The sequence below is a fragment of the Chiloscyllium plagiosum genome, unplaced genomic scaffold (genome assembly GCF_037043375.1).
Source record: "Chiloscyllium plagiosum isolate Xiang-an unplaced genomic scaffold, Cpla_swu_hap1 HiC_scaffold_9, whole genome shotgun sequence".
In the NCBI taxonomy this organism is placed as follows: domain Eukaryota; kingdom Metazoa; phylum Chordata; class Chondrichthyes; order Orectolobiformes; family Hemiscylliidae; genus Chiloscyllium; species Chiloscyllium plagiosum.
In genome coordinates, this window is record NW_028270147.1 from 45,990,778 (window position 1) to 46,011,013 (window position 20,236).

General features: G+C 39.4%; 1 protein-coding gene across 1 annotated transcript; it reads left to right on the plus strand.

Annotated features, from left to right (window-relative positions):
* Window positions 1-17: 17 nt before the first annotated feature.
* txndc12 (thioredoxin domain containing 12 (endoplasmic reticulum)) lies at window positions 18-14,368 on the plus strand. Its single transcript, XM_043699199.2, has 7 exons — window positions 18-183; window positions 647-707; window positions 6,232-6,284; window positions 6,436-6,509; window positions 7,520-7,589; window positions 8,828-8,911; window positions 11,333-14,368. Exons 1-7 carry the CDS (start codon window positions 33-35, stop codon window positions 11,410-11,412), a joined length of 573 nt encoding a protein of 190 aa, XP_043555134.2. The 5' UTR covers window positions 18-32; the 3' UTR covers window positions 11,413-14,368.
* The last annotated feature ends 5,868 nt before the right edge of the window (window positions 14,369-20,236 follow it).

Genomic DNA, 20,236 nt, shown 5'->3' on the forward strand with positions numbered 1-20,236 from the left:
TTACAGTCCAGAAAGGGTTACATGGCATTCTGATGCGTCACTTCCTCTGTGTTTCTGGCTTCTTTGACTTGCAAGTGAGAGGGTCAGATCTGATCATGAAGCGGCAAATATTCTTGTATCTCATCGTCTTTTGCATTCTTCTGATTTGCTCCCAAACGTATGGGAGTGAAAGTCTAGGAAGAGGTGGGTTGATTTATATTTGTTTTATTTAAATTGTGGCTTTGATCTCGTTTGCCTGAAAACTGTGGAAACCTCAAAAATTCGTGTGGCTATGTCTAATTCATTTCCTCTCATTCTTTCTTGCATTCGATCAGTCATTCTGGTCTATAATGCTTCTATTTTCTTGTAGTTGATCGGAAATGGAAAAGATCTAATATATATCAAGTCCAGTGTATCTATAAAGAGCAAATAGTTTACTTAATCTCCATTTTGTCTTCCAGTGTCCCACACCCTAAAGAATTGCCAATGAGAAACACAATCTTTTCGCGAACCAGTAGTGTGTATAATGAATACCAATCAAGTTTAAGTGATTCGATCCCATCGAATTGAGAAATTAAAATAACATTGCATAAGGTTTTGGGTCCTGAAGTTTGCTTCTAACAGCTTGTCAGAGATGACAATTCATAAGAATGGCCACCTTTTTCAGGCTTTGGAGATCACATTCATTGGAGAACACTGGATGATGGAAAAAAAGAAGCAGAAGCCAGGTATGTAAAGTTTAAGTGTAAGCTTCCTGTTCAGGTTGGGAATTGGAATTTGTGATTTTAAACTTTGTTTAGTTAGTTGGCAATTGATCTTCCTCCTGGAATATCATAGAGCATAATTTGACAGTATGTCTTAATGTAATTTTATAAAAATGTAATTCTGAAATAAAACATAGTCAGATGTAATTTATCTGTCAGAACACTGTCTTTAGGTTTGACTCATTGTCAAATTTATAGAACATTTAGATGTATGAGTTTAGTAATGTAGTCTAGTTTTGGGAAGAGTTGCAAACAGTAGGACTGGTTATTTTATGTCAAAGCATTATTTCCTGCAGTTTTAAATAGCTCTTTTATGCAGGTATGTTGCCACAAGATGTCAGTATTTACCTTTCCAAAAGGAAACATTTTACACTCATACAGCAACAGTTGCAACAAGCAAATTTATTCTAAGAACTGTGAAAGTCTGTGAGATTGTTGACATTTACTACCATTTATGTACACATCAGACAGCAACCTCAGGCAAGTGCAGATATGGAGTTAAATACAGAAATTCAGATATAGCTGTCCATGGTGCACTGTGCCATATGCAAATATATTGAGTTTAAATAAAGTTGCTCTATTTGTGCATTTTAGTCTCAGTACTATCATAAACAGCTTGATTAGCTTTAAATACTGCCAAATATTCTGACACTGACAGTTAACAATTAGATGTTTACAATATCAGCCTCTGAGCTTTTGTGTTTGAGGTTTAGTTTTTAAACTTTTTTTCTTTTTTCTAATTTCTCTCCCTCTCCTCCCCCTCCGTTCAGTTTGAGCTAATAGACAATATGCAGAAAACAATGTTTATCAACTCTAAAACAGTAATTGTTTGTACAGACAAAGAAAAGTTTGGAAATTAGCAGTGCCTGTATAAAGAGTAATGTAATGGTCATTGTGGAAGTTTAATCTTGTTTGGACAAATTAAATTTACAGTAAAAGTGATGATGAATCCATAGAATGTGTTCAAAAATTAGACCAGTGTATCAAGGAATTAGCTATGGAATGGGGAATTTAAAGCTATTATTGTGCAATAAAACAGGTTTATTCAATTATCTTTTTGTAAAGGAACTTGTCAAGATGACTCAATTTCTTTTGTGTTCAAGAATTTGACTGATTTAGATGTTTTGACCTCAACAAAGCATAATACATAAATATGATAGGTGACCTTGCAGTATAGGCGAGGTGACAGCCCAGTGGTATTGTTTGTTAATCTAGAGACCCAGGTAATGTTCTGGGGACTCTGGTTCGCAAATGGTGGAATTTGAATTCAATAAAAATCTGGAATTAAGAGTCTAATGATGACCATAATTCCACTATGAAATTGTCAGAAAAATCCACCTTGATCACTATTGTTGTTCAAGAAATTTTTTTTTTTTTTTTAGATTAGATTACTTACAGTGTGGAAACAGGCCCTTCGGCCCAACAAGTCCACACCGACCCACCGAAGGGCAACCCACCCATACCCCTACATTTACCCCATACCTAACACTACGGGCAATTTAGCATGGCCAATTCACCTGACCTGCATATTTTTGGACTGTGGGAGGAAACCGGAGCACCCGGAGGAAACCCACGCAGACACGGGGAGAATGTGCAAACTCCACACAGACAGTCGCCTAAGGCGGGAATTGAACCCGGGTCTCTGGCGCTGTGAGGCAGCAGTGCTAACCACTGTGCCACCGTGCCACCCTAAATCTGCCATCCTCATCTGGTCTGGCTTATATGCGAGTCCAGATCCACAGTAATGTGGTTGACTCTCAACTACCCTCTGAGCAATTAGGGATGGGCAATAAATGCTGCCATGGTCAGTGATACCCTTATCCCATGAATGAATTTTAAAAATAGATTAGGAAACTAAATTAGAAGATATCATCGCAAAATAGCACACTTTTTAAAATAATTAATTTATAATTATACCTGCATTTATATATCACATTCATACATGTGGTAAGATATTTCATAATGGTTAAGAAGAGTGATGCCAATTTTAACAAAACCTTTTTGATAACGAACCATGGTCCAAGTTATCTAGACAGCGGTAGGTTTAAGGAGAGCTGAAAGAAGGAAAGATGAATGGAGAAACAGGTCAGAACTTGGGGGCCCTATACAGCTGAAGCCTTGGCAGCCAATGGCAGAGCAACGTGAATCTGGAATGCCCAAGAGGGAGCACAGAGATCTTGAAGGCTTGTACGGATGAAGAAGATTAGAAACAGGCAGGGAGTAGGTCACAGAAGGAATTGGAAATCAGGATGAGGATTTAAAATTAGTGCCTTGCAGACTGGAAGCCAATATAGTGATTGATGGAACAAATAGCATCTTATCACACTAAGTCTTAATGAAGAAATTACTATAATTTAATTCTAACAGTTGTCAGAATTACAGAAGGAGATAGAGAAACTAATCCATACCTACAATGAGTAGCAGAGTTCCCATAGTCATGCAGCATTGGTTCAGCAAATGTAGTTTTCAATGTCTATGAACAAAGGAGTGAAGATTGAGTCGGTGTCAAAGAACTCTTTAAAAACTTTGCTGCTATGATGCACACAGTTGCTAGCTGTGTATCAAGTTACTAAGAGTATGTCTAGAGATTTTCCATAAATGTCAGGGATCATAACATCCCTATTACAATAATCTTGACTATAATTGGAACATTTTGCAGGAACTAATGAGTAAAATTTATTTTTTTTTCTCACCAGTTTTCTCCTCTCTCCTTTTTCTTTCTTTACCTGAAAATATTAATTCTTTGGTAGATTACAGTTCTTGCATGTGCTCTGCATACCAGTTCCAAAAAGTTACTTCCTGTGTTTAAGCTACAATTATGAATGGCAGTGGACTATTTGTCTGTATGTAAAGATAACTGAGCAGTTTTTTGCAAACCATTGACAGTCTGTGGGTCATCCATGCAAATGGTAGTGTTCCAGAGAGGGGAATTCAGCTGGTATATTTGAGTGGACAGATAGACTGAACAGGCTAGAGTTTAAATCCATAACTTACCTGGTTTGGCTGGTTCAGCTGCTAGTTGCCAACGGAACGTATGAATCTCAGTTTTAACATTCTGTGACACCACAATTGCAGCCTTACTGTAATGCATTGCCTTACATGTTTTTTGTTGTAGCTTTATATTTTTGCTTGGGAGTAGGAGAAAATAAATAAAAGAGCATTATTTTCAAGTTGACCTTTTGACCTATATAGGTAGGTGAAAGGGAGGACTGGAGATTAGAGTTGAGAGCGTGTTGCTGGAAAAGCACAGCAGGTCAGGCTGCTTAGAAGGAGAATTAACATTTCGGGCAAAAGCCCTTCTTCAGGAATGACATAACTGCCTTTCTAAATTACTTTTATAATTCACTTCAGTCATTGGGATGTGGACGTCACTGGCTGGGCCAGCATTTATTGCCCTTTCTTCGTTGCCCTTGAAGTATGTGGTAAGCTGTGTTTTAACTGCTGCAGTCTAATTGGTATAGGTACACCCACAGTACAGTTAGTTCTGCTATAATGCCCGTTTGTTCAATGCAAATTGGCTATAATGCAATTCAGGCCCTATTAGTTTCAGTGGTGTGGCTATTGCGTGATTTTCTTAACATGATATCGCATGAAAACTAAGGTATTACATTCTATCAGAGCTGACTGTACTTTGGAGATGGAGTTCCAGGATTTTGACCCAGCATTATTGAAGAAACAACGATATACTTCCAAATCTGGATGATGAGCAGCTTGGAGGGGAGCTTTCACCACATGGTGGTGTTATATATCTACTGCCACTGACATTCGAGATGGTGAATATAGGTTTGGAAGATGCTGTCAAAGGAACCTTGGTAAATTTCTGCAATTCAAGTTGTAAATGGGGCAACTTGCTGCTACTGAGTCCTTGTGATGGAGGGAATGGATGCTTGTGGATGTAGTGCTAATCAAGTGGACTGCGTATTCCTGAATGATGTCAAGCTTCTTGTGTTGTTGGAGCTGCACTCATTCAGGCATATGGGGAGTATTCCATCACACTTTTTTGACTTGTACCTTGCAGATGGTGGACAGGCTTTGGGGAGTCACAAGGTGAGTTCCTTACTACAAGATTCTTAGCCTCTGACCTTGTAGCCACAGTGTTTATATGTCTAGTCTTGCTCAATTTCAGGTGAATAGTAATCATTGGATGTTAATAATGGGAGGAATCAATGGTAGTGTTGCCTTTGAATGTGAAAGGAAGATAGTTAGATTCTCTTGTTTGAGATGGTCATTGCCTGACACTTGTATGAATATTAATGCCATTTTCAGTGCAAGCCTGAATATTGTCCAGATCTTGCTGCATTTGGGCATAGACTAGCACTTCCTTTTGAAAGCAATGTGCTGAACATTGTGCAGTCATTAATGAACATTTCTCTCCTTATAATGGAGGGAAGGTCATTGATGAAGCAGCTGAATATGGTTGGGCTAAGGACACTACTCTGAGGTAACTGACTCCAACCACCACAACTAATTTCCTTATACCAGGTGTGACTCCAACCAGTATAGGAATATCCCCTCTGAAACCCATTGACTCAACTTTTTTGTAAGAGTTCCTTGAACTAGACTCCGTCAAATGTGGCTTTGATATCCAGGACAGGCACATTCACCTCACCTCTGGAATTTAGTTTTTTTGTCCCTTTTTGAACCAAGGCTTTAATGAGGTCAGGATCTAAGTGGCCCTGGTGGAACCCAAACTGAGTGTCAGTGAACAGATTATTGCTAAGCAAGTACTACTTGACAGCGCTGTTGATGTGACACCTTCCATCACTTTATTAATGATGGAGAGTAGATTGATGTCGCGGTATTTGGCTGTGTTGGATTTGCCCTGCTTTTTGTGTACAGGACGTACTTGTGCAATTTTCCACATATAAATAAAACTGCATGCCAGGACACATCATCTCACTTGTGATACAGTCTGTGTGGCATGAATAGCTGTGAGATATCCAGCCTTTTCTCATCATCTAATGTACTTCCTATAATGTATTTCTTATCACTGGTCTGGCATCTGGTATTTAGATAATTAAAGTACTAGCCATGAGGTCCTTCAATGAATTCAACTAGTAAAGGTAGTGTATAACTGAATCCTACAAAAAAATGATAGAACGTTCAATTTCTGAACTTTGCTGAGCTACTTGATTTTTAACTGAGTTTACAGTTGACCTTGGTGCTGTAGATTGGGAGAGAAGAATTAACCATGTTCCCGATACTGATCCTTATTCAGTGACAATTCAAAGAAGGTTTGTGTATTTTTCTCTGTATCTGACTGGCCATTGAGCAGACAGAATAGTTTGCCAGTGGTTTTGTGTCCAGATTAGTACCTGATAAATAGCATCTTGTAGTAACAATATCTACTGTCTATCTGTGAATAAAGCAACAGTGGTTGCAAAGTTGATTTCAGCTTGATATTCATATGAGAAAGTAGCCATTCAGCTGATTAGTCACAAAATATTTATTCAACAAAACATTTAAAAGACTACTGTTTCATTTTTAGTGGCTTACCATTGATGTTGATTATACACAAAAGCTGGTGTGGTGCATGTAAAGGTAGGTTCCGATGTTTAGAATCTGATTAAGATTTAAAATTTTATTTGCTTCTTCAAGAATAAGCCAAATAAATGGACAAATATTTTGGATGCTATTAAATTCCTTGCAATTGTTGATGGGTGGAATTTCTTTTCACTTCTTTTTCTAATAGCGCTGAAACCAAAGTTTGCTGATTCTAAGGAAATCTCAGAAATGGCTCATAACTTTGTCATGGTGAATATAGAGGTAGGAATATCTATCTCTTAGCCAGGTGTAAAAGATGGACTGGTAAACATTATCCAATCCTACAAAACAGCCTGATTAATGCCACGATACCTGAAGCATCCAAATTAGATATCCACTATCAAGCAGCTGCTATTTAACAATCAGGGAGAGAGTTTTCAAAAAGAATCTGAAAAATACTATTTAGAAAATGCCATATGTGAAAAAAGATAGAGGGGTGGCATGGTGCCTCAGTGGTTAGCATTGCTGCCTCATAGCACAGCGACCTGGGTTCAATTCCAACCTTGGGCAACTATGTAGAGTTTGCACATTGTCCCTGAACCTCCATGGGTTTCCTTTGGATGCTCTGGTCTCTTCCTGCACTCCAGAGATGTGGAAAATGCAGTCTTACAAGGATAGGGTAGGGAATTGGTGGGCTGCTCTTCGGATGGTCGGTGTGGACTTGATGGGCCAAATGGCCTGCTTCCACATTATAGGGATTCTATGATTCTCTGACCTTGAGCAATCAAAACTGGTTGAGGAAATGTTTATACCACTTGTTAGTTGCACATTTTTTTAATCAAGTGTGATATCAAGTCAGAAATTAACCAGCTCTTTTTCTTTGAGAGTATGTAAGGAAAAGGCATTCGCTCCATATGCCAACAACTTGTTCCATAGGTGAGCTAAAGACTGCCTAATATATAGCCCATGCATACCTACCTGTCACCTGTTGTACTCTCCTATATATCAATGGGAACATAATCTAGGCCTTTTACAATTATTTCTCAACCAATTTCAGCATTCCTAAAGCCAATAGAGCCAGTCTTTAAGCCTGAGTTGTGAAGATAATTTGAGAAGGGAATTATTTTTGTAACCCTCCTCTAGAACTTTATAGATCACTTGCCTTGTAAGAGGATCAAACTTAATGCAAAGTTCTTCTCAATCTGTTTTCACAATATTGTATGAGGTTAAAATAATGTGTTATTTAATATTGAAAAGTGAAAAAAAGAGAATGTTCTTTTCTGCTTTTATAGGATGAGGAGGAGCCAAGTGATTCAGTCTTTAGGCCAGATGGAGACTACATACCTAGGATCCTATTCTTGGGTAAGAAAAAAAGTGTAATTTAAGGACTCAGCTTGGCAGATCTCCAGCATCTGCAGTCCTCACTTTCTCCCATCTCTCTGCAGTAGCACAGTTGAAGTGAGGACTTCGGAGGTGGAGATGGGGGTTTGTCAAGATTTGTGTGTATTCCTTGCAGTTCTAAACTTTTACGATTTATAATACTGTGTGGAATTATGTGTCAGTTTTAGGCCGACAATTACTACTTGCATATGTAGAAAATAAAACTTATTATGAACCAACTTTCTTGACTTAATTACTGCACTACTGAATTTTGTGATGTTGGTGGACTTGATTGTTAAATTTAAAAGAGATGATAACAGTGTTGACTAGTACTTGAGTCTAAAGTTCAGCCTTTTTAATACAAATTTTTTTGCATGTTTTCCAATGTTAATTTTATAGCGTTTTTTGTGTCATTATGGCATAAAAGAAGGTCATTTGGCCCATCACATACATATGGTTTTTTGGAAAATAAGTCACATCAGCCCCTTTCCCCTGTTCAATTCTGGCAGCTCTGTAGGTTTACATGTCTCAAGTGTCTATCCAATTTCCTTTTGAAATTATTGCCGTTTACTTCCACTGTCTTCATGACCAGTGCATTCCAACTTCTCTCCGAAATCTTGTAGACTTATAATTTCTATGCACATGTACAAGGAAGATTCATTTGGATGACTCTATCATGACTAATATTTTTCTTACTTATTATGGAGATATGAGAATCCTTATCAAAACAATAACTTATTGCGTACTCATGATTGCCATTGAAAAAATGGGGATGAGTCTTTGTTTTTAATTATTGCTCCTCCATGTGATGAAGATAATCCTATTATGCTGTCAGTGGAGCTTTAGGAGTTTGAGCAAAACGCATATTTGGAAATTTATGATTAATGTCTCCATAGTAAACATAAATCAACTTTTTAAAAATGAGAAGTCATGAATAAAATTTATCAAATTATGTTCGGCTTTGTTTCCATAATATCAGATAGTCATTGGAGCTAATTATTAAACAGATAAGATATTTAAACATGACATTCATTTATCAATATAAATGGGACAAATAATTACAGGCAAGTGGGACAGATGAAATATTCCTTTCTTTTAAAGAGTAAAAGTTATAGTAATCAAATTCTAGCAAGTAACTTTAGTTATTGGCCTGTTGATAATTAACTAATGCTAAATTTTGTCTCTTTTTTAATTTTGTGTTATTATTGGTTACATTGTAGATCCCAGTGGTGAAGTTCATCCAGAGATCATTAATCAAAATGGAAATCCCAAATACAAATATTTCTACAGTTCTGCTGACCAAGGTGAGTACGTTGCTAAAGTTCAGATGTATATTCACAGAAACATTTTCTTTCTTCCTTTATGCTCATCCCTTGATTTTTGGTGATTGTTTAATTAATTGGTCATGCATTCAACCTGGGACAGTAGTCAAGGAAATTTGCAAACTTCTCCTAGCTTGCTACTTGTGCTGGCTTTGTTTGGGAAGGCAGAAGCGATTCTAGGGAAAGATTTGATGTCTTAATTGTTGAGTGGTAAACTTTGTGACTAAACTTTTTGTTTGTTTATTTATCTTTTTCTTTATTTATGCATTCACAGAATGTGAGTGTCACTGGCTAGGCCTGCATTTATTGCCCAGTCAACTGCATTTCTGTGGTTCTGGAGTTACATGCAGGAAAAGATGACAGTTTCCTTCTCTAAAGGAAATTCATGAACCAGATGGGTTTTTCTGACAATCAACAGTGGATTTATGGTCCTCATTAGAATCTTAATTCCAGAATTTTATTGAATTCAGATTCCATCATTTGCCAAGGCAGAATTCAAATACAGGTGCCCAAAACTTATGTGTCTCTGGTTTAACAGTCCAGTGAAAATACCGCTAAGCCATCACCAGCCCTATTTATTAATAATGTATTTGTTTACTATTAATTTTTTTTGGAAGGTATGTCATTGCTTTTTTCTTGAGGAATAGGGTAATATATGGCCACTTTGAACATTCTCTTTCTTTTAATTCAAATATGTAATTTTACATCTGTACATATACAGTATACAGAATAAAATTCAGCAACCTGTACACCTACAATCAACAATGTAGCAGTACTACGTTTGTGGTGAAGATAGGTGAAACTCATGATAAAATAAATATTTGGTGGCAACTGAAATAGTTGAGATTTTCATTAGATCATGAATTATCTGGTCCTAATGAAAACAGATTAACTCTGTCATCATACCATGAGCCATCTAGGACTTTTTGCTGTCCTCTATGCTACTGAATGATTGATTTAAAAGATGTTTAACATTTGGGACTGGCCAACAAAATTAGTCACTGCCTGAGGTTATCTTCTGGTTGGGCTCCAGATTGGTTCATGTACCAAATTATGAGTGGCTGAATAGTAGTCGAGTACTTCCCATAGGAAGGGAGAGTCACATCAAGCTAGGTATGTGCTCTAGCATGTAAGTTATAGGATGGCTGTACAGGAGTCTTGAAAGAGACGGTCACATGCTACTGATAGAATTATTCAAGATTGTTGGTTACTCCAGAGAATTTTGTCCTCCCTGGGTTTGACGACAGTTTTATTTTCAGAAGTTGGTTTATATATGATGAAATGTCAAAGGATCCACGTAAAACATCCCAGTTGTCTAGTTGGCAAATGCACCACATGGATGTTGTTGATGCAGAGGCAATTTACCTCTGCCGACTTCTGGGCAGTTGGGGATAGGCAATAAAGGCTGACTTAACCAGCAATCCCAAAACCAATGAATCAGCTTTTTAAAAAATTGCCTTGATCATGATCAGTGGTAAGTTAATAGTTTCAACGAGGATGGGAGAAGAAGTTTAAAGCTGTGCAAATAAAATTATCCAGGAGTTCCAACTCTTGATTAGGGCTCACCTTCTAGAATGTGCATAGATGTGAACATCTGAAATTGGAGGGGAGAAAGAGGATGGCGTAGTCTTATTGTCACTGGATTTTAAAAAAAACTAGAGACCCAGGGTAATGTTCTGGGGACTCTGGTTCAAATCCCACTGTGATAGTAGGCAGAGTTTGAATTCAGTAAAAATCTGGAACTAAAAGTCTAATGTTCAGGCCAAAGACACTTAATTTTTATTAAAAACTCACCTGGTTCACTAATGTCCTTCTGAGGAGGAAAACTGCTGTCCCTACCAGGCTTGGCATACTTGTGCCTCCACACCACAGCAATGTTGTTGACTTTTAATGTACTCTGAACTGGCCCAGAGAACCAATAAGTTCAAGGGCAACAAATGATGAAACAGCAGTGCCCATATCCCATGAATAAATTAAAGGTACATTGCTGTGTGATGCTGTATGCAGTGAAATAGCTTGTTAACCCTCCCTTTGAAACGTTGCACGTTGATCTGCCGTAATGATCATTCTTCCAGAGGGATAAGCCAAGAAGATGAAAAAGATGATAATTTAAATTAATTGTTTATAAACAATAAACAAATTAACCTTTCAAATTTAACTGCCCTTTAAAAGCTTCCAAAACTTCCATGGAACTTCCAAAAGTCCATGTAATTCTAATAGCTGATGAACTGATAATTTTCATCAGATTTGACTGGTAGCATGCATAAGATATTTTAGGATTTTCATAATTTAAAAATAAATGTAACTCATTTGAGGACTTTTCAAAATAGACCAAAGTTGCCAATTTTTGTCTCTTTTTTGATTTGTGTTCACCTATCATCTCTTCTCTGCTTTTATATGTAGTGGTGCTTGCCATGAAAGAAGCCCAAGAAAAGCTGACTGGTGATATAGCTACAAAACATCGATATTCAGATGAATTTTAAATTGACTAAACACTAGCATCTTATATTTTTGACGAGAGTGCTTCAGAGCCTTGTCTGAAGCCATTTGCTGATTCACTCTGTATTGTTTCACTGTTAAATTTTGTGTATTAACTAATTTTTTTTAAACTTCCTGAATAAATCCAGAAATATATCATAAAGCACTGTCATCTTTGGGAAATCACATCTGCACTGTTATTGGATGGCTTACTAATGTTAAATAAATTGCATTATTTTAAAAGGCATTAATTTCTGTCTCTGGTTCCCCTATTGGGCAACTATTTTTAGCCACTCAGGTACCCATTTATATTTTACATTTGACTGTAAATTGTCATCAGTCATGAAATGGATGCTCCATGTGGGTTGCAGAATTAGGTGACATTCTAAATAATTTGTTAAGTGGAACAATTTTATTTGAGCAACACACAAATGATTGGTACTCAAAAATAATCAATCCTGGATACAAAAAAAAATTCTTGTTAGAATATTTGTTAGAGGGTATCATGTATTTGTTATGGATATCTGCTACCTTTCCTCCAGGCTAAAATGACCTCGACACAGGTTATCAATTTGTTCCTCAACCAACCTATTTGGGGAATTTCACTTGAATAGCTTGAGAAAGGTCTGCAAACATTTCTCTCCCATTTCGTGAAAGTGACTTTTGTTCAACTCACCATGTGAGAAATTGAACCTACATGTCAGTTGATACTTAGATGGTGACTCTGACTTCTGTATCTTAATGGTTCATTGGTGGGTGGCACGGTGGCACAGTGGTTAGCACTGCTGCCTCACAGCGCCAGAGACCCGGGTTCAATTCCGGCCTCAGGCGACTGACTGTGTGGAGTTTGCACGTTCTCCCCGTGTCTCCGTGGGTTTCCTCCGGGTGCTCCGGTTTCCTCCCACAATCCAAAGATGTGCAGGTCAGGTGAATTGGCTATGCTAAATTGCCCCTAGTGTTAGGTAAAGAGTAAATTTAGGGGTATGGGTGGGTTGCGCTTCGGCGGGGCGTGTGGACTTGTTGGGCCGAAGGGCCTGTTTCCACACTGTAAGTAATCTAATCTAATTTAAAAAATCGTGTGCAAATGTGATTTTCAATTCGACCATCCATTCTTGTAGAGCCACAATGCTTGTAATTATGTTTTTGTGTTTTTAATTTTAAAAACACTTAATATTCTGCTTTTTAAAGTCTTCCATCAGCCTTTTTTTACACACTAAAGGATTTGGCTGTACTGGTGTTGGACCCTTGATTTTGGCAGCATAGGGGAATCCTTTGGTCTAACATCCCAGCAGAGAGGAAACTTAATGGATAACAATCGGGAGTGTGGTGCTGGAAAAGTACAGCAGGTCAGCAGCATCTGAGGAGCAGGAGAATCGACATTTTGGGCATAAGCCCTTCAGGAAGGGATGACAGACATGACAAGGGGAAGAAATGAGCATTGGTGAATTCTTGATGTGTGTCAGCAGTGAAGGAAAGGAAGACATGAGTCCAATAATACTGCTAGGACCTTAGTCTCCACTCTGAACAGTGATGGTTTCTAACTTTCCAACAACACTTTAACTAGGGCAATTCTTTTACTAAAATAAAGAAGAATTTCAGATTCTAGTAATTTATGGAGTTGAGGGGTTATGTTTTTAATATTTTCCTCACTTTAATTCTTTACATCTCTGAAATTTAAAATAATTACAAAATCCCTACAGTGTGGGAAACTGGCTCAGTGGTTAGCACTGCTGCCTCACAGCACCAGGATCCCAGGTTCAATTCCAGCCGTAGGCGACTGTCTGTGTGGAGTTTGCCTGTTCTCCCTGTGTCTGCGTGGGTTTCTTGCGGGTGCTCCGGTTTCCTCCCACAGTCCAAAGATGTACAGGTCAGGTGAATTGGCCATTGTGTTTGGTGCATTAGTCAGAGGGAAATGGGTCTGGGTGGGTTACTCTTCGGAGGGTCGGTGAGGACTAGTTGGGTCAAAGGGCCTGTTTCCACACTGTAAGCTATCTATCTATCTATCAAAGTCATTCAGCCCATTCTGACCCTCTATAAGAGCATGGCACCCAGATGCATCCCATAGCCAATCCACCTAATCTGCACATCTTTGGACTGTGAGAGGAAGCCATGCAGACATGGGGAAAATGTACTAATTCCACACAGACAGTCACCCAAGTCTGGGATCGAACCCGGGTCCCTGGTGCTGTGAGGTAGCAGTGCTAACCACTGAGCCATGATTTTTCCATAGGTGTTGTGTTGATGTATTCTGGCAACGAGAAGACTTCCTAATATCATTACCTGAATTTATCCAGTGGTGTGGGAATTCTGAATAGCTGGGAATTTCTATGAAAGTGACGAGCTGGGATGTGTGACAACAGATATTGATTCAAACCATAAATATTTGTGATAATTTTCATGCTACTTTTGCATTTTACGTTTCTTCATGCAGCTCCAGCTGATAGTAGTCTGAAAAAATGTTTTCTGTTTCTTTAGCTAGAATGAGCTTTATGTTTAATGGGCATGTTTAATCATGGTTATTTATAAAGTAGAAAGTTTCAAAATTTCTAATAGAATTTTAGCTTTTTGGATTCTGTAGTGGGGTCTTATCCAAGAATGCCCACACGTGGTCTGTCAACAGAACCATGTTGTGTCCGTATCTGAAGACTTTGGAGGAGAGCTACTATAATGAATTATAAACGTGGAATTGAAGTCTAATCAAAAAGAATCAGTGTAATTTCTGTATTTATAAGCTATTTAAAATTTTATGCATCTTTTGTATTGTTCTTGAGACAAATGAGATCAGATCAGACAAATCAAAACTCTCTTGGTCTGTGTGAAATGTAATTCCTTAGCTTTTACTTTAGTGGTACACTGTAATGCAGAAAATTAATTGGAATTCAACTAAATGTTTTCTCTATGTATTTTTGATACATCATGTGGAATGGAAAAAATATAAAATTAAAAAATTTGGGATAGTTATCTGATTGTTTATTATCAATGCATACAGGTAGAATTCTATGAATCTACCCACTCTTTATGATGAGGTTTACACTTGTATCCAGTAGCCTCAGTACTCAACATGAAAGCTATGAATTGCAGTTAATATTGGAGCTTGCCCTTTCTAAGCTTTGAATTCAACACACTGTTGACAGTAGTACAGGCCCAGATTATGTAATATTGGTTGTGTTAAGATTGACTGTTTAACAGTGGAACTTGGAGAGAACAGAAAAGCTTTTTTTACGCTTGTTTGTCCTCACTTTGATTAGATTAGGTTCCCTAGAGTGTGGAAACAGGCCCTTCACCCCAACAAGTCCACACCAATCCTCTGAAGAGCAACCCACCCAGACCCATTCCCCCAACACTATGGGTAATTTAGCATGGCCAATTCACCTAACCTGCACATCTTTGGACTGTGGGAGGAATCCGGAGCAGACACCAGAGGAGAATGTGCAAACTCCAAACAGACAGTTGCCCAAGGTGGGAATTGAGCCTCAGTCTCTGGTGCTGTGAGGCAGCAGTGCTAACCACTGAGCCACCGTATCTGTCCATCCAGTCAGTTGTGGAAAAAAGCACGAACATTTAGTGACCCACACACTCCAAATTGCACAGCACTAAAATATTTTGAGAACAATTGACAGAAATATTAAGAATTTGAATCTTGCAGAAACATTTTTTTTGTACAAGTAACTAAACAGCTACACAAAGCCATCGTACATTAAACAATTTCCCAACTTGTAAATATTAGGAAAACAGTGTGCACCAAATGATTTTTTAATTTAAAGCTTTAGAAAAGTAAGCTGATTTTCAATTTGAATGTTATTCCATGTTTTTTTCCCACGAATTTTCAAATTTTTACCTCCAAGACCCCAACCGTTGCTAGTGTGCAATACCGAAGTTGTTGTCAGCCCTCATATACCTCACCTAAGTTAAACATCTAGCCTAGATTGTGAATGGAAACAGGCTGTTCCGTCTTGGAACATACCTTGGCGATGCTGCAAAAATCCATGCTGAGGTCCCAGCTACAGTATTTTACAATCTTTATTAATGGCATAGCTGAAGAGTTGTTGGGTAATGCATAAAACTTGCTGTTGATGCAAAGCTGAGAATATAAACTGTGAGGAAGTTTTTTTTACAAAACGTTAGAAACATATAAGTTGTAAAATTTGTAAATTTGGAGGATGCTGTTGAAGGAGTTTGAGTGAATTGCTGCAGTTCATTTCATGAATACTACACACTGCTGCCAACATGCGTCAGTGGTGAAATGAATAAATATATGTTAGTGAATGGGGTGCTAATCAAGTAGGGTCCTTTTTCCCGAATGGTATTGAACGTCTTGAATGTTGTTGGAGCTGTATCCATCTAGATTAAGTGGTCAATATTCCATTACATTCTTGATATATGCCTCGTAAATGGTGGCCGGACTATGGAGAATCAGAAATTACTGATGTTAGAATTCCCATTCGCTGATGTCCTCTTGTAGCCTCAGTATTTATAAGACTGGGTCAATTCAGTTACTGGTCAACAGTAATCCTAAAAATGTTAAGAGTGGGGGATTCAGCAGTGGTAATGCCACTGAATTTCAAGGGTAGAAGATTAGATTCTCTTTTTCAGATGGTCATTGCCAAGCCTTGTGTGGTGCAAATATTAGAACATAGAACAGTACAACACAGTACAGGCCCTTTGGCCTACGGTGTTGTGCCAAGCATTTGTCTTAATCTTAGATCAACCTTACCTACACACCTCTCGATTTACTGTTGTCCATGTGCTTGTCCAGCAGTCGCCTAAATGTCCTTAATGTCTCTAAGTCTATTACCACCACTGGCAGTGCATTCCATGCACCCACCACTCTCTGCGTAAAGAATCAACGTCTGAGATCTCCCCTATACCTTCCTCCAATCATCTTAAAGTTATGAACACTTGTAACAGCCATTTCTGTCCTGTGGAAACGTCTGGCTAGCTACTTTATCTATGCCTTTCATTACCTTGTACACTTCTTTCAAGTCACCTCTCTTCCTTCTTCTCTACAGTGTAAAAACCCTAGCTCACTCAACCTCTCCTCATAAGACAAGCCCTCCAATCCAGGCAGCATCCTGGTAAATCTCCTCTGCACCCTCTCTAAAGCCTCTACATCCTTACTATAATGAGGTGACCAGAACTAAACACAATTTTCCAAGTGTGGTCTATCCAGGGTTTCATAGAGCTGCAGCAAAGCCTTGTGGCTCTTAAACTCAATCCCCCATTAATGAAAGCCAAAACACCATGCGCTTTCTTAACTACCCTATTAACTTGGGTGGCGACTTTGAGGGATCTATATACGTCATCCCCAAAATTCCACTGTTCCTCCACATTGCCAAGAATCCTGTTTTTGACCCTGTATTCAGCATTCAAATTCGACCTTCCAAAATGAATTACTTCACATTTATCCAGCTTGAACTCCATCTCCCACTTCTCAGCCCAGCTCTGCATCCTGTCGATGTAATGTCTTGTCGCCTGCAACAGCTCTCAACACTATCTACAACACCACTGACCTTTGTGTCATTGGCAAACTTACTACTCCACCCTTCCACTTTTTCATCCAAGTCATTTATAAAAACTACGAAGAACAGAAGCCCATGATCAGGTCCCTATGGGACATCACTGGTCACTGACCTCCAGGCAGAATACTTTCCATCCATTACCAGTTGTTGTCTTCTTTTGGCCAGCCACTTTTGTATCCAGACAGCCAAATTTCCCTGTATCCCATACCTCCTAACTTTCTGAATGAGCCTACCATGGAGAACCTTATCAAATGCCTTACTGAAATCCATATACACCACATCCACTGCTCGACCTTCATCAACTTGTCTCATCACATTCCCAAAGAACTCAGTTATGTTTGTGAGACATGACCTGCCCCTCACAAAGTTATGTTGACTATCATTAATTAAACTATATTTTTCCAAATAATCATATATCTTATCTCTCAGAATCCTCTCCAGTACCTTGCTTATCACAGACATAAGACTGGTCTGTAAATCCCAGGGATTTCTCCATTCCTTTTCTTGAACAGATGAACAACATTAACCTCCCTCCAATCATCCAGTACTACTCCCGTGGAGAGTGAGGATGCAAAGATCATTGCCAAAGACACAGCAATCTCATTTCTCACTTACCGTAGTAACCTTGGATATATCTGGTCCTGCCCTGGGGTGTTATCTATCTTGATGCTCCCAGAATTTCCAGAACATCCACTTTCTTAATATGAATCTTTTCAAGCCTATTAACCTGGTCCATGGTGTTCTCACTATCAACAAGGTCCCACTCTGGTGAATACTGAAGCAAAAAAATTCTTTTAAGGCCTCCCCTATCTCTTCAGACTTCAGGCACACATTCCCTCCACTAAATCTGTTTGGCTCTACCCTTTCTCTGATCATTCTCTTAATCCTCATGTAAGTGGAGTGCCTTTGGGTTTTCCCTAATCCTTCCCACCAAGGCTGTTTTGTGCCCCTCCTAGCTCTCATCAGTCCATTTTTGCGTTCTTTCCTAGTTACCTTGTAATCCTCTAAAGCTGTACCTGATCCTTACTTCCTCAACTTTCATTCTCCCTCTTGACGAGAAGCTCTTCTTGCCACCCAAGGTTCCTTCACCTAGCCATTCCTTGCCTGTCTCATTGGGACAAAGTTATCCAACACTCACAACAAGTGCTCCTTAAACAGCCTCCACATTTCTGTTGTACATTTCCCAGAGAACAATTGTTCCCAATTTATACTCCACAGATTCTGTCTAATAGCAGTATAATTTCCTGTCCCTCAATTAAATGCCTTTCTATACAGTCTGTTCTTATGCCTCTCCATAGCTATGGTAAAGGTGAGGCAGTTGTGGTTACTGTCACCGAATGCTCTCCCACCGAGAGATCTGACACCTGGCCTGGCTCATTGCCCAGCACCAAATCCAAATTGGGCTCCCACTGGCCTATCTACATATTGAGTCGACCTATCTACATATTGAGTCAGGAATCCTTCCTGGACACACCTGACAAAATTGATTCCATCCAGACCATCTGCGCTAAGAAGTTTCCAATCAATATTGGGGAAGTTGAAGTCACCCATAACAACAATTGTGTTATATCTGCTTTCCAAGATCTGCTGTCCAATCTGTTCTTCCACCTCTCTGCTACTGTTGGGGTGGGTGGGGCATGTCTATAGAAAACACTCAGTGAAGTGGCTTCTCCTTTCCTGTTATTGACTTTCACCCATACTGACCCAGTAGACAAACCCTCCTCAACAACCTCCTTTTGTGCAGCTGCAATGCACTCTCTAATCAACAATGCTACTTCCCCTCCTCTTTTACCCCCCTCCCTATTCTTTTTAACAGATCTTAACCATTCCTGCCCCTCTGAAACCCATTATGGTCACAATATCATTGTTCCAAGTAATGATCCATGCTCTGAGTTCATCACTCTTATTCCTGACACTCCTTGCATTGAAACAGACACACTTTAACCCATCCCTTTGGGAAGGTTAACTGTGTATCCTTCCTGGCAGACTCTGCATTCTATTTCTGCCAGTTCAACAACTACCCTCTCTTCTGATCTGTAGCTGTGGTTCCCATCCCCCTGCCAAACTAGTTTAAACCCTCCCAAAGTGCTCTCGGAAATCTTATTGGTGTCCTTTCAGTTTAAGTTCAATCTATCCTTCATGTACTGGTCCCACCTTCCCCAGAAGGTACCCCAATGATCTATGTATCTGAAGTCCTCCTGTCTGCACTAGCCCTGTAGCCACATGTTTAGCTGCACTCGCTCCCTGTTTCTCACCTCACTAGCACATGGCACCAGTAGTAATCCTGAGATTACTACTCTGTTTGTCCTGCTTTTTAACTTCCAACCTAACTTCCTGAAATCACCTTTTAGGTCTTTATCCCTTTTCCTGCCTCTGTCATTGGTGTCAATGTGCACCACGATTTCTAGCTGCTCACTCTTCCCCTTCAGAATCTTGAAGATTCGACCAGAGACATCCCAAACCCTGGCACTTGGGAGGCAACATACCTTTCGGGAGTCCCGCTCATGACCACAGAATGTCTTGTCCGTTCCTCTAGCTATTGAGTCTCCTACCACAAGCGCTTTTCTATTATCCCCCTTCCCTTCTGAGCCACAGAGTCAGTCTCAGTACCAGAGACCTGACCACTATGGTTTCCCCTGGAAGGTGCCCCGCCCCACAACAGAATCCAAAATCGGATACTTATTGTTGAGGGGAATGGCTACAGGGGATCCCTCCACTGTCTGCCTGTTCCCTTTCCATACCCTGACTGTAACCCATCTACCTTTTTCTTGTACCTGAGGTTAGACTACCTCTCTGTTAACCCCTCCATCTCCCAAATGATCCAAAGCTCATCCAGCTCCAGCTCCAGTTCCCTAATGCAGTTTCCGAGGAGCTGGAGTTGGATCCACTTAGAGTCATACAGTCATAGAGATGTACAGCATGGAAACAGACCCTTCGGTCCAACTCATCCATGCCGACCAAATACCCCAACCCAATCTAGTCCCACCTGCCAGCACCCAGCCCATATCCCTCCAAACCCTTCCTATTCATATACCCATCAAATACCTTTTAAATATTGCAATTGTACCAGCCTCCACCACTTTGTCTGGTAGCTCATTCCATACATGTACCACCCTCTGCATGAAAAATATTGCCTCTTAGGTCTCTTTTATATCTTTCCCCTCTCACCCTAAACCTATACCCTCTAGTTCTGGACTTCCCCATCCCAGGGAAAATATTTTGTCTATTTATCCTATCCATGCCCCTCATGATTTTATAAACCTCAATAAGGTCACCCTCACTCTCTGACACTCCAGGGAAAATAGCCCCA